This window comes from Salvelinus namaycush, chromosome 13, assembly GCF_016432855.1.
Source record: "Salvelinus namaycush isolate Seneca chromosome 13, SaNama_1.0, whole genome shotgun sequence".
Classification (NCBI taxonomy): Eukaryota; Metazoa; Chordata; class Actinopteri; order Salmoniformes; family Salmonidae; genus Salvelinus; species Salvelinus namaycush.
Window position 1 is genome coordinate 20,103,697 of NC_052319.1, and position 14,862 is coordinate 20,118,558.

General features: G+C 43.7%; 1 protein-coding gene across 6 annotated transcripts in view; it reads left to right on the plus strand.

Annotated features, from left to right (window-relative positions):
* Nucleotides 1-14,862, plus strand: part of LOC120058316 (unconventional myosin-Ib-like) — a 142,951-nt gene that overhangs the window by 108,679 nt on the left and 19,410 nt on the right. For all 6 annotated transcript variants that reach the window (XM_039006887.1, XM_039006890.1, XM_039006889.1 and 3 more), the window contains 5 exons: nucleotides 1,226-1,288; nucleotides 1,639-1,839; nucleotides 2,543-2,769; nucleotides 5,432-5,632; nucleotides 10,885-10,978. In XM_039006887.1, coding sequence (XP_038862815.1) covers nucleotides 1,226-1,288; nucleotides 1,639-1,839; nucleotides 2,543-2,769; nucleotides 5,432-5,632; nucleotides 10,885-10,978 — 786 coding nt within the window. The remainder of the gene's footprint in view (nucleotides 1-1,225; nucleotides 1,289-1,638; nucleotides 1,840-2,542; nucleotides 2,770-5,431; nucleotides 5,633-10,884; nucleotides 10,979-14,862) is intronic.

A 14,862-nucleotide genomic window follows, 5' to 3' on the forward strand; every position in this document is an offset into this window, starting at 1 on the left:
TTGACAGGCCAATTTGTAGTGTGAACCTGGCTTGTCATGCAGTGTTTGGGTAGGTCTGGGTTGTGATATTGTCCTTGCCAATATCAGTCTTTCACCCTTTGCTTTCCCTGTTTTCTCTTTGTCTCTGTCTTGCTCTTTCACTCCTTCCTATTCTGTCTATTTTGTCCTAAATTTCCTATTGTCCATCTATCTTTCTAGTCCCCTCTTTCCATCCCCATTCCTTGCCCTCACCCTTCTCTCCTGCTCTTTTCACCATCTTGCCCTTTCCTTCTTCTCTCGCTCTTTCTCTCTTTCTCTCTCTCTCTCTCTCTTTCTTTCTCTCTCTCTTTCTCTCTTTCTTCCCCCCCTCCTTTGTGGGCTTTATGGACGGAATTGATCCTTCACTCCAGCAGGGGTAAACACACTTCTCTCCCTGGGGCTCAGGCCTCTGTTTGCTTTCAGAGCTCTGAGTATGTGAGTGCTGCTCCCTTGACCTCCCTTCCATTATATTCCACTGCCTGGCCTCCCTCCAGACCAGTGCATGGGAAAACACTACACTGTGGGAGACAGGAGGGGACAGGGGGCAGGACAGTGGGGACCACTGACCAATCAGTATGCGGAGTCCACATCCCCAAATGGCTAACCCAGCCAGCTCCTTTCCTCTCCCCCAAACCTGGACTCCCTGTTTCTGTCACACAGACCAAGTCAGCCAGAACCACCAGTTTCCAGCCCCAACATGACGTAAAGCTCCAAAGCCTAATCCAAGGCCTATGGTTCGACACCATTTGTAGTCTTGAGTCTTGTGCTCTTATTGAATTGTATATACATTGAATAGAAAATATATTACAAGGACTGTTACTGTATAAGGCCCAACCAAGCTGCAGCTGTGTCAGCCCATGAAAACAGAAGATCTATAGAAAAGGTAAATTGTCTAACTCTGACTGAATAGCTTTGGTCAGTCAGACCAGGCAGACGTTTTAGAGGCTATCAGACAGATAGCGAACTGCTTAAACAGTTCTCATTCCTTAATCTCTTGACTTCATGGCCCATTGGTTAGTTGTCTGTCTGAGATTATAGAAGGTCAGTGACTTTCTCTTAAACCACTCAGGTCTGTATAAGTAAGTCTAGATGAGGTCAGGATTACGCTACAGGACAACGCTTTCTTGGCAGAAGTAAGTGAAAGTTTGTGGAAAAAAGTGAATAGTTACCCCTCTAACCTCTTGACATCTGTTCTTGTTTGTGACAGGACATTGAATGGACCAACATAGAGTATTTCAACAACGCCGTTATCTGTGACCTCATCGAGAATGTAAGTAGGTCTCCCTTATTGTCATCTGATTCTTGTAAAGCAAAAAAAAATTAAAAAAAATCCCATGTCTTATTGCTATTGACAGGACATGACCACCCTAAAGATAACTTTGTGCTTTTTTCACAGTTAACTCTGTTGTTTAGAATATTTACATTACTGTATCTTGAATTTAGAATTTCTTATGAAGAACCTCTCTAAGAAACCTCTCCTCCGCCTCTGTCTAGAAACAGAATGGTATCTTAACCATGCTGAATAGACCGTTGTTAAAAATAATTGTAAAATCCTTAGTTGAGAATTACCTGTTTAATGTCTTAAAGTATTTCTAAGAATGTCCCCTCTCTTTATTCTAGAACCAGAATGGAATCTTGGCCATGTTGGATGAGGAGTGCCTGCGGCCAGGCACAGTGACTGACGACACCTTCCTAGACAAGCTGAACACCATCTGTGCTGAGCACCAGCACTTCGAGAGCCGCCTCAACAAGAACTCCAAGTTCCTGACAGACCACAGCCTGCCACACAGCTGCTTCCGCATCCAACACTATGCTGGGAAGGTACAGAGGAGGAACACACACACCTTGCATATCATCAAATACTTGATTGAGCTTGCCTGGCGCAATGCAACCAATTGAATAGAAAGTGCAAAGATCACACAACTGTCACTCAAAGTATTTGAAAGAAAACCAATACTATTTAAACCCAGGTCTGCAACATCTTCAAAAATGATGGGAATGGGACAACATGGTATACATGTCATCACTGGCCAGGTGTTGAGACAGGATAAATACTGATTATAGTCACCATAGCAGAGCAGAGCGTGCAGATTTGGGTTAAGTGCATTACCTGGAGGGTGTCACATGCAGTGAAAAAAATATCGCTATTGCATGGGATTTCCTTGACACATGATGGGATCAGAATAGCCAAGAATATCTTCAGCTTTAAAGATTCTCTGGGTTAATAGATTTATAATCCCCGTTTGGTCAACATACACCACGGACAGTGATGCATTTTTATGAATCAATCCACAGCAAACATTTCCTCAGGATGAGTTTAGGGTTGACAATAATACACAGTACGACAACTACTACTACAAAAACATGACGTACATGGGCACACACTTTTACTGGATTCAGAAAAATGACAAGAAAGAAGTTGTCTTAACAGAAGTACATTTTTATAGTTTAGGGAGGACAACAGCTATGTTTTGTGTGTTGTATCTGACTGTGTTAATCTGTTCATGTGTCATCTTTTGTGTAGGTGCTGTACCGTGTGGAGGGCTTTGTAGACAAGAACAATGACCTGCTGTACAGAGACCTGTCCCAGGCCATGTACAAGGCCACCCACAGCCTGATGAGACAGCTGTTTCCTGAGGGAAACCCTGCTAAGGTCAACCTGAAGAGACCCCCCACTGCAGGCTTCCAGTTCAAGGCCTCTGTAGGGGTACTCATGAAGAACCTGCAGACCAAAAACCCCAACTACATCAGGTAAGCTACCATTCACTCTGAGGATCATGTATTCTAAAGGATCATTATTTCACCACTTTTTCTCCCCAATTTTCGTTGTATCCAATTGGTAGTTATAATCTTGTCCCATCGCTGTAACACCCTTACGAACTCGGGAGAGGCGACGGTTAAGAGCTGTGCGTCCTCCCAAACACAACCCCGCCAAGACGCACTGCTTCTTTGACACAATGCCCGCTTAACCCAGAAGCCAATGTGTTGGAGGAAACACCGTACACCTGGCGGTCGTGTCAGCGTGCATGCGCCCGGCCCGCCACGGGAGTCGCTAGAGCACATTGGGACAAGGACATCCCGGCCGGCCAAACCCTCTCCTAACCTGGACAACGCTTGTGCACCGCCTGCAATGCAGCCCGGGATCGAACCAGGATCTGTAGTGACATACAGTTGAAATCGGAAGTTTACATACACCTTAGCCAAATACATTTAAACTCAGTTTTTCACAATTCCTGACATTTAATCCTAGTAAAAATTCCCTGTCTTAGGTCAGTTAGGATCACCACTTTATTTTAAGAATGTGAAATGTCAGAATAATAGTAGAGTGATTTATTTCAGCTTTTATTTCTTTCATCACATTCCCAGTGGGTCAGAAGTTTACATACACTCAATTAGTATTTGGTAGCATTGCCTTTAAATTGCTTAACTTGGGTCAAACGTTTCGGGTAGCCTTCCACAAGCTTCCCACAATAAGTTGGGTGAATTTTGGCCCATTCCTCCTAACAGAGCTGGTGTAACTGAGTCAGGTTTGTAGGCCTCCTTGCTCGCACACGCTTTTTCTATAGGATTTAGGTCAGGGCTTTGTGATGGCCACTCAAATACCTTGACTTTGTTATCCTTAAGCCATTTTGCCACAACTTTGGAAGTATGCTTGGGGTCATTGTCCACTTGGAAGACCCATTTGCGACCAAGCTTTAACTTCCTGACTGAAGTCTTGAGATGTTGCTTCAATATATCCACACAATTTTCCTCCCCTTATGATGCCATCTATTTTGTGAAGTGCACCAGTTCCTCCTGCAGCAAAGCACACCCACAACATGATGCTGCCACACTCGTGCTTCACGGTTGGGATGGTGATCTTCAGCTTGCAAGCCTCCCCCTTTTTCCTCCAAACATAACGATGGTCATTATGGCCAAACAGTTCTATTTTTGTTTCATCAGACCAGAGGACATTTCTCCAAAACGTACGATCTTTGTCCCCATGTGCAGTTGCAAACCGTAGTCTGGCTTTTTTATGGTGGTTTTGGAGCAGTGGCTTCTTCCTTGCTGAGCGGCCTCTCAAGTTATGTAGATAGGACTCTGTGGATATAGATACTTTTGTACCCGTTTCCTCCATCTTCACAAGATCCTTTGCTGTTGTTCTGGGATTGATTTGCACTTTTCGCACCGATGTACGTTCATCTCTAGGAGACAGAACGCATCTCCTTCCTGAGCGGTATGACGGCTGCATGGTCTCATGGTGTTTATATTTGCGTACTATTGATTGTATAGATGAACTTGGTACCTTCAAGCGTTTGGAAATTGCTCCCAAGGATGAACCAGACTTGTGGAGGTCTACTATTTTTTTTTCTGAGGTCTGGGCTGATTTCTTTTGATTTCACCATGATGTCAAACAAAGAGGCACTGTGTTTGAAAGTAGACCTTGAAATACATCCACAGGGGGCCTCCCGGGTGGCGCAGTGGTCTAGGGCACTGCATCGCAGTGCTAGCTGCGCCACCAGAGTCTCTGGGTTCGCGCCCAGGCTCTGTCGCAGCCGGCCGCGACCGGGAGGTCCGTGGGGCGACGCACAATTGGGCTAGCGTCGTCCGGGTTAGGGAGGGTTTGGCCGGTAGGGATATCCTTGTCTCATCGCGCTCCAGCGACTCCTGTGGCGGGCCGGGCGCAGTGCGCGCTAACCAAGGGGGCCAGGTGCACGGTGTTTCCTCCGACACATTGGTGCGGCTGGCTTCCGGGTTGGAGGCGCGCTGTGTTAAAGAAGCAGTGCGGCTTGGTTGGGTTGTGCTTCGGAGGACGCATGGCTTTCGACCTTCGTCTCTCCCGAGCCCGTACGGGAGTTGTAGCGATGAGACAAGATAGTAATTACTAGCGATTGGATACCACGAAAATTGGCGAGAAAAGGGGATAACATTTATTTTTTTTAACAGAAAAAAAAGAAATACATCCACAGGTACACCTCCAATTGACTCAAATTATGTCAATTAGCCTATCAGAAGCTTCTAAAGCCGTGACATCATTTTCGGGAATTTTCCAAGCTGTTTAAAGGCACAGTCAAATGAGTGTATGTAGACTTCTGACCCACTGGAATTGTGATACAGTGAGTTATAAGTGAAATAATCTGTCTGTTAACAATTGTTGGAAAAATTACTTGTCATGCACAAGTAGATGTCTTAACTGACTTGCCAAAACTATAGTTTGTTAACCAGAAGTTTGTGGAGTGGTTGAAAAACGAGTTTTAATGACTCCAACCTAAGTGTATGTAAACTTCCGACTTCAACTGTAGCGAACACTGCAATGCAGTGCCTTAGACCGCTGTGCCACTCGGGATGTCCTGAGTTGTCTCAACTCTGATCCACTGATTACCTTTGTGTGACCATGCATGTCCATGCCTTAGTGTCTGTCTGTTTTCCTCAGGTGCATCAAGCCCAACGATAAGAAGGTAGCCCACATCTTCACCGACTCGCTGGTGTGTCATCAGGTGCGTTACCTGGGCCTGGTGGAGAATGTGCGCGTGAGGAGGGCTGGCTACGCCTTCCGCCAGCCCTACGAGTCCTGTCTGGAGCGATACAAGATGCTCTGCAAGAAGACCTGGCCCCAGTGGAGAGGACCCGCCAGGTAGGACCTCTGCTCTGCCTGAACAGAAATGCTGTATTTATTATCTGCCTGTTCAGAATATTGTATTTACCATATGATAAACCTAGAGTAAATATATTTACCTCACTCTTCCTCATTCAAATCAAGGAAATAACACCCTTTTTTAATCAGCAGTTGTCACAAAGTGATATTACAATATCCTCTCCCATGTTCAGCAGAATGCTGTGAAATTACAGCGTACAGTACTAACGACAGGATAATGTAGTAACAGCAGTAGTCATCCATAGATGATTTGCCCACACATATCCCACCATAATACGGCTACGTCAACAAGCTGTGTTGGGGTGGCTAGATCTTGTAGTGATCTGCTTGCTCTGTGAGACAAACAGTCAAACCAGGGTTCCTTTACGCTGCCCTGGGCATTTTGAGGCTGTTGGTTCTTATCTCTGATGCTGTCATGTTACATTCACTGACAAGTGAGATGGTGTTCGAGACTATTCGAGACTCCATTCGAGACTATCCTATCAACGGGACATGAAGATCTGTCATTCTATGTTTCTCGAAGTCGTGGATGAGCAAGGACATGGATAATATACATCTCAGTTTTTTTTCACCATGTATCGTCAAGACTGGACTGTAGCATCGGGTAACACAAAGGAGGGAGGGGTGTGTCTTTGTAAACAACAGCTTGTGTGCTATCTCTGTTAGAATACCACATGGTAAGCTGCAGACCATAATGTTAACCAAGAGTTTTCATCTATATTTTTCGTAGCTGTCTATTTACCACAACAAACTAATGCTTGCACGAAGACCGCACTCAATGAGTGCGTCGCTTCTCGTGGACGGTGATTTTAGTGCAAGGAAACTGCATTATCTCATTTTTACCAGCATGTCACCTGTGTAACTAGAGGTGACAAAACTCTATCACTTTTACTTCACACACAGAAATGCATACAAGGCTCTCCCTCGCCCTCCCTTTGGCAAATCTGACCATGACTCTATCCTCCTAATTTCTGCTTAAAGCAAAAACTCAAACAGGAAGTACCGGTGACGCGCTCAATATGGAAGTGGTCTGATGAAACAGATGCTAAGCTACAGAACTGTTTCGCTAGCGCAGACTAGAATATGTTTCGGGATTCATCTGATAACATTGAGCAGTTTACCACATCAGTAACCGGCTTCATTAATAAGTGAATTGACAACATCGTACATACATATCCCAACCATAAGCCATGGATTACAGGCAACAAATGCACTAAGCTAAAGGCTAGAGCTGCCGCTTTCAAGGAGAGGGACACTAATTCGTACGCTTATAAGAAATCCCACTACGACCTCCAAGCCATCCAACAGGCAAAGCGTCAATACAGGACTAAGATCAAATCCAACTACGCCGGCTCTGATGCTCGTCGGATTTGGCAGGGTTTACAAACTATCACGGATTGCAAAGGGAAACCCAGCCACGAGCTGCCCAGTGATGCGAGTAAGGCTGTTGCGGTGACCTTATTACTGCCACACCAGTAGTCATGAGTCATGACCGCAGTCAAATTCCATGTGACCGCTGAGTCACACTAATCTCCTTTTGTGCACTCTGGACACGGGTTGGTAGTACCCAACTCACTAACGAGCGCCTAGTGGCCTGGTACTCAGAGCTCTATTGTCCCTCTAACCACTCTGATATCAATGCAAATGCAATCGAAAATCATATCAAACACTTATCATGAAAAGAGTGTCATGCTTTTAAAACTAACCATTAAGGTACATTTTTTGACCTCACTGTGATGACCAATTTGAAGAAAAGTTTATCAACAGGTTGAAACTGAGTGGAAAACATGGTCATTGTGCATTTTGTTTCAAAGCCAAACAATGAAATGGACAGCACTTTCTAAGGTGATGATTAATTCAAAGCATTTAAGACGTTGCACGTAGAACACCCATATGCATATTACAGCTTATGCATAGGCACATATATGAGCCCAAGCCCTTCTTTTTCAAATAGTAAATAGCCTATAGTCGCATCATGCAGCCCATATACATTTTGATTTCTAAGACATTGTAAGGTTTATCATTCACAACTGAATTAGTCAAATAACTCTAAATCTAGTGTATAGGACCGGTTTCAAATGATCACTTTTACGCTCAATATAGCCACTTCATATGTGCACTCGCTCTGGAATGGGAAAAATATCCTTTATTTTTTTCAGCTAAGTTCAATTATAGTATTCTTACTATGAAATCATATAATATAAAATAATGGTATGAGACTTAGTGGTTTGTCCTTTAAAAGTTGCAGCGTACTGCGGCGCAGCTTGCATGGTGCCGCAGAATTCAATGGCACGTTATTTAAGTTTACCACTGGTACCATTTAATGCTAGTTAGTGCTAGTTTGACCACCAGAGGGCATCTTTGAGAAGCATTTGATAGCCTTCAATAGCGGCTGTACTAGAGAATTGAATACCTTTTTTTGTAAGAACATAGTATATGAGACTGATTTTAAGAAATTTTGCTTAATTAAGTTGATTAATATTATGGTGTTTCTATTCCAAGAAAAATTATAAGCCCTCTGGGTTTCCGTTAGAATGGAACGGAAAATATGATTACACTATGAGCATAACATTTCTACACCCTAATTTTCTAATTCTAGTCTAACTAATACCCAAATGGAGATTCAGTGAAAATAAAAATCTCATTGAATTATCAAGACCAGTCCCCGTGCTTGTCTCAGTGCAGCGTGAAACTGTGCTAAAATAGTTGTAGGCTGTTGCTTCAAATCCTATTGCTTCTAACTTCAATATGCTCTTTAAATAAATAAGACCTACACCACTTTAAACAGCACATTACTCAACACTAGTGAGACTCATGTCGCCTACGGTAGGCCTACAGTATATCGAAAAATATGGCATGACTCTCTGCCAATAATTACATATAGAGGATTGGAGGATATTTCTGTAATTCAGTGATATTTATTCCATAGTAATTCATTATGGATCAATAACTAAATAAACATCAGCATTTTGAAAGAGTATTTTTATTATTATTTTATTAACGAAAGCATAAACATGCCATTATTAGTTACATTGTTTTAGTTTGAACATGCAGATTGGCACTAAGACCAGAACAGCGGGAACGTTTCTCTAGTCAGCTCCATTATTAGTGCAATGCCCCTTAAAGTGTTATCCACCCCCCTCCTCCTCCTCCCTTCCCCATGGACTAGGGCAGTCTTCTGTGCGTGGCTCTGCGGCCCATCCCATGCCCCCTGTCCTCGTGCCTTGAACCTCGCGCACTTTCAGTGGATTCAGCTGGAGAACTGCAAGGCAATCCCATTGTGCGCCACTTGGGAGCAATGACCAATATACAGTGGGGCAAAAAAGTATTTAGTCAGCCACCAATTGTGCAACAGACAAAATGAGAGAGAAAAAATCCAGAAAATCACATTGTAGGATTTTTAATGAATTTATTTGCAAATTATGGTGGAAAATAAGTATTTGGTCACCTACAAACAAGCAAGATTTCTGGCTCTCACAGACCTGTAACTTCTTTAAGAGGCTCCTCTGTCCTCCACTCGTTACCTGTATTAATGGCACCTGTTTGAACTTGTTATCAGTATAAAAGACACCTGTCCACAACCTCAAACAGTCACACTCCAAACTCCACTATGGCCAAGACCAAAGAGCTGTCAAAGGACACCAGAAACAAAATTGTAGACCTGCACCAGGCTGGGAAGACTGAATCTGCAATAGGTAAGCAGCTTGGTTTGAAGAAATCAACTGTGGGAACAATTATTAGGAAATGGAAGACATACAAGACCACTGATAATCTCCCTCGATCTGGGGCTCCACGCAAGATCTCACCCCGTGGGGTCAAAATGATCACAAGAACGGTGAGCAAAAATCCCAGAACCACACGGGGGGACCTAGTGAATGCCCTGCAGAGAGCTGGGACCAAAGTAACAAAGCCTACCATCAGTAACACACTACGCCGCCAGGGACTCAAATCCTGCAGTGCCAGACGTGTCCCCCTGTTTAAGCCAGTACATGTCCAGGCCGTCTGAAGTTTGATAGAGAGCATTTGGATGATCCAGAAGAAGATTGGGAGAATGTCATATGGTCAGATGAAACCAAAATATAACTTTTTGGTAAAAACTCAACTCGTCGTGTTTTGAGGACAAAGAATGCTGAGTTGCATCTAAAGAACACCATACCTACTGTGAAGCATCGGGGTGGAAACATCATGCTTTGGGGCTGTTTTTCTGCAAAGGGACCAGGAAGACTGATCCGTGTAAAGGAAAGAATGAATGGGGCCATGTATCGTGAGATTTTGAGTGAAAACCTCCTTCCATCAGCAAGGGCATTGAAGATGAAACGTGGCTGGGTCTTTCAGCATGACAATGATCCCAAACACACCGCCCGGGCAACGAAGGAGTGGCTTCGTAAGAAGCATTTCAAGGTCCTGGAGTGGCCTAGCCAGTCTCCAGATCTCAACCCCATAGAAAATCTTTGGAGGGAGTTGAAAGTCCGTGTTGCCCAGCAACAGCTGGCGATTTGCAGTTATGTTAGCACAGCTGGACACTGTTGTTCTGATTAAAAAGGCAATAAAACTCTAACTTTCTTCTGAAACTCGTCAGTCTATTCTTGTTCTGAGAAATGAAGGCTATTCCATGCGAGAAATTACCAAGAAACTGAAGCGGCGACTCCAGGATTCTTATTTTTCTATTATTTTTCTCTCTGCGTTGTTGGGAAGGGCCAGTAAGTAAGCATTTCACTGTTTAGTCTACACCTGTTGTTTACAAAGCATGTGCTGTAAGTCGCTCTGGATAAGTGTCTGCTAAATTACTTAAATGTATTTAAAGGTATAACATCGATTCATATCTGATGTGGATTATATAAACAACAGCATGTGTGTGTGCCTACTATCCTCCTTATAAGGTGTGTAAGTGGTTCATGAGGTTACATGTTCATCCCACATGTTATTTCAGATATGGACTTTTATCATCTTAGAATGGCATTCTTTCTGAGAGTCTGCCAGTCTCTCCCTGCCTTAATTCATTTCCTTCGTCCTCTCTGTGTCTCTCTCTCTCTCTGTGTCTCTCTCTCTCTCTGTGTCTCTCTCCGTCTGTCCATTTTTCTTATTCCCCTATCGTTTGCCCTTTCCCCTTCATCTGAACTATTCCCATCTTGTCCCTTTAATCATGTACATGTCAAAGTCCCACCATGTCTAATTAGTTAAGAGAAGGGTCGTAACAAAATAGTGAAGAATTGTACCTCTGTCTCCTGTAGGGACGGAGTGGTGGTGCTGCTGACAGATTGTTCTGTTCCAACTGAGGAGTTTGCCTACGGACGCTCCAAGATCTTCATCAGGAACCCCAGAACGGTAGAATAACATAACATTGCATAAGCATGCACAGTTGACCTGGAACCTGTCACTGTCTCTGATATTATAAATGGTACTACTTGATGTTTTTTTTACATTAGGTTTAGGAGGGAGGAGGGTTACTGCCAAGGATGTGACACAACTTTGAAAAGAGCAGCATGCTCTGTTATGGAAGTCGTAGATTTAGCCAAAGATCATAATGTGAGGATTTTTGGATGTTTATTTATTTTATTTCACCTTTATTTAACCAGGTAGGCTAGTTGAGAACAAGTTCTCATTTGCAACTGCGACCTGGCCAAGATAAAGCAAAGCAGTTCGACACATACAACAACAGAGTTACACATGGAATAAACAAACATACAATCAATAATACAGTAGAAAAATCTATATACAGCATGGGCAAATGAGGTAGGATAAGAGAGGTAAGGCAATAAATAGGCCATGGTGGCAAAGTAATTACAATATAGCAATTAAACACTGGAATGGTAGGATGTGCAGAAGATGAATGTGCCAGTTGTGATACTGGGGTGCAAAGGAGCAAGATAAATAAATACAGTATGGGGATGAGGTAGATTGGATGGGCTATTTACAGATAAACTATGTACAGGTGCAGTAATCTGTGAGCTGCTCTGACAGCTGGTGCTTAAAGCTAGTGAGGGAGGTAAGAGTCTCCAGCTTCAGAGATTTTTGTAGTTCGTTCCAGTCATTGGCAGCAGAGAACTGGAAGGAGAGGCGGCCAAAGGAAGATTTGGCTTTGGGGGTAACCAGTGAGATATACCTGCTGGAGCGCGTGCTACGGGTGGGTGCTGCTATGGTGACTAGTGAGCTGAGATAAGGCGGGGCTTTACCTAGCAGAGACTTGTAGATGACCTGGAGCCAGTGGGTTTGGCAACGAGTATGAAGCGAGGGCCAGCCAACGAGAGGCTTTTTTGTAAATGACATCGTTGAGGATCGGTAGGATGGTCAGTTTTACGAGGGTATGTTTGGCAGCATGAGTGATGAATGCTTTGTTGCGAAATAGGAAGCCAATTCTAGATTTAATTTTGGATTGGAGATGTTTGATGTGAGTCTGGAAGGAGAGTTTACAGTCTAACCAGACACCTAGGTATTTGTAGTTGTCCACATATTCTAAGTCGGAACCGTCCAGAGTAGTGATGCTGGACGGGTGGGCAGGTGCGTGCAGCGATTGGTTGAAGAGCATACATTTAGTTATACTTGCATTTAAGAGCAGTTGGAGGCCACAGAAGAAGAGTTGTATGGCATTGAAGCTCGTCTGGAGGTTAGTTAACACAGTGTCCAAAGAAGGGCCAGAGGTATACAGAATGGTGTCGTCTGCGTAAAGGTGGATCAAAGAATCACCAGCAGCGAGAGCGACATCATTGCTGTATACAGAGAAGAGAGTCGGCCCGAGAATTGAACCCTGTGGCACCCCCATAGAGACTGCCAGAGGTCCGGATAACAGGCCCTCCGATTTGACATACTGAACTCTATCGGAGAAGTAGTTGGTGAACCAAGCTAGGCAATCTTATTAGAAACCAAGGCTGTTGAGTCTGCCAATAAGAATGTTGTGATTGACGGAGTCGAAAGCCTTAGCCAGGTCGATGAAGACGGCTGCACAGTAATGTCTCTTATCGATGGCGGTTATGATATCGTTTAGGACCTTGAGCGTGGCTGAGGTGCACCCATGACCAGCTCTGAAACCAGATTGCATAACGGAGAAGGTACGGTGAGATTCGAAATGGTTGGTAATCTGTTTGTTAACTTGGCTTTCAAAGACCTTAGAAAGGCAGGGTAGAATAGATATAGGTCTGTAGCAGTTTGGGTCTAGAGTGTTTCCCCCTTTGAGGAGGGGGATGACCGCGGCTGCTTTCCAATCTGTGGGAATCTCAGACGATACGAAAGAGAGGTTGAACAGGCTAGTAATAGGGGTTGCAATAATTTCAGCACATGATTTTAGAAAGAGAGGGTCCAGATTGTCTAGCCCGGCTGATTTGTAGGGGTCCAGATTTTGCTGCTCTTTCAGAACATCAGCTATCTGGATTTGGGTGAAGGAGAAGTGGGGGAGGTTTGGGTGAGTTGCTGTGGGGAGCGTATGGCTGTTGACCGAGGTAGGGGTAGCCAGGTGGAAAACATGGCCAGCTGTAGAAAAATGCTTATTGAATTTCTCAATTATTGTGGATTTATCGGTAGAGACAGTGTTTCCTAGCCTCAGTGCAGTGGGCAGCTGGGAGGAGGTGCTCTTATTCTCCATGGACTTTACAGTGTCCCAGAACTTTTGAGTTTGTACTACAGGATGCAAATTTCTGTTTGAAAAAGCTAGCCTTAGCTTTCCTAACTGCCTGTGTATATTGGTTCCTAACTTCCCTAAAAAGTTGCATATCACGGGGGCTATTCGATGCTAATGCAGAACGCCACAGGATGTTTTTGTGCTGGTCAAGGGCAGACAGGTCTGGAGTGAACCAAGGGCTATATCTATTCCTAGTTCTACATTTTTTGAATGGAGCATGCTTATTTAAGATGGTGAGGAAGGCACTTTTAAAGAATAACCAGGCATCCTCTACTGATGGGATGAGGTCAATGTCATTCCAGGATACCCCGGCCAGGTCAATTAGAAAGGCCTGTTCGCAGAATTGTTTTGGGGAGCGTTTGACAGTGATGAGGGGTGGTCGTTTGACCGCAGACCCATTACGGATGCAGGCAATGAGGCAGTGATCGCTGAGATCTTGGTTGAAAACAGCAGAGGTGTATTTAGAGGGCAAGTTGGTTAGGATGATATCTATGAGGGTGCCCGTGTTTATGGATTTGGGGTTGTACCTGGTAGGTTCAATGATAATTTGTGTGAGATTGAGGGCATCAAGCTTAGATTGTAGGATGGCCGGGGTGTTAAGCATGTCCCAGTTTAGGTCACCTAGCAGCATGAGCTCAGAAGATACACATTGATTGCCCCCCATCAGTCATATACAGTATGTAGTCATATACAGTATGTAGTCATATACAGTATGTAGTCATATATAGTATGGCTAATCCAGTGGGCTCATGCTCTCATGTTTGACTGCATTAAAAGGCATCTGAGAGCAGGAAGTCATGCTCTGCTGAGGCCCTCTATACTAATTACAACACTTAACCAACATTCTGAGCACACATGGTTTCATTTATCAATTCTAGGGCTTACCTCGTTTAGTTGACTGGTCGATTGTTTGGTCGATAGGCTGTTGGTGGAACAGTGGCAAATATATACAACAACAAAAAAATATGGCACACGATCACCAGTAGTACATTTACCGTTAATTACCATAATTTCTAATATACAATGTTTGTTTGGATATGATAATTTTTGTTAATGCGTTCAATATTTTATTACAGTCTTACTGTTGTCATTGTAGGAGTGGACATGTTGTTTGCAGAGTGCACAATCTAGGCTAAAAAGTTTTGGTTTATTTCATTCCATTTACGAGTTGTGAATTTATTCATTGTCTTTTGTTTGGAGTACTCCTGTCAGTCTTGAGTAAGAACACGTGTCTGATTACGCATAGAAGTAGACCTAGTCTACCTGCCCTACACGCAAATGTAGGCCTATAAATGTGCCCATTTACTCACAATCACTGTGGAGCTTTTCAAAGTAATTTCTTTCTTCGCATCAAACAGCAAGTAAAATAAGTCTGTTGATAATGACAGTAGTTCCTCAACGTAGCCTATTTGAAATATCTTTCCAATGCTCTACCTTTCGATAACCACTCGGCATGAAAGGGAAAAAAATGTCATGCTCGGATCCGGTGGAAATGTCATAAAATAGGCCTACCTGATTACTTCTTATCCCTTACACAAATAGCCTACCCCAATGTCTGTCTGTCCAAAGCTCGAGCAAGAGCTTTGGGCGGAACAAG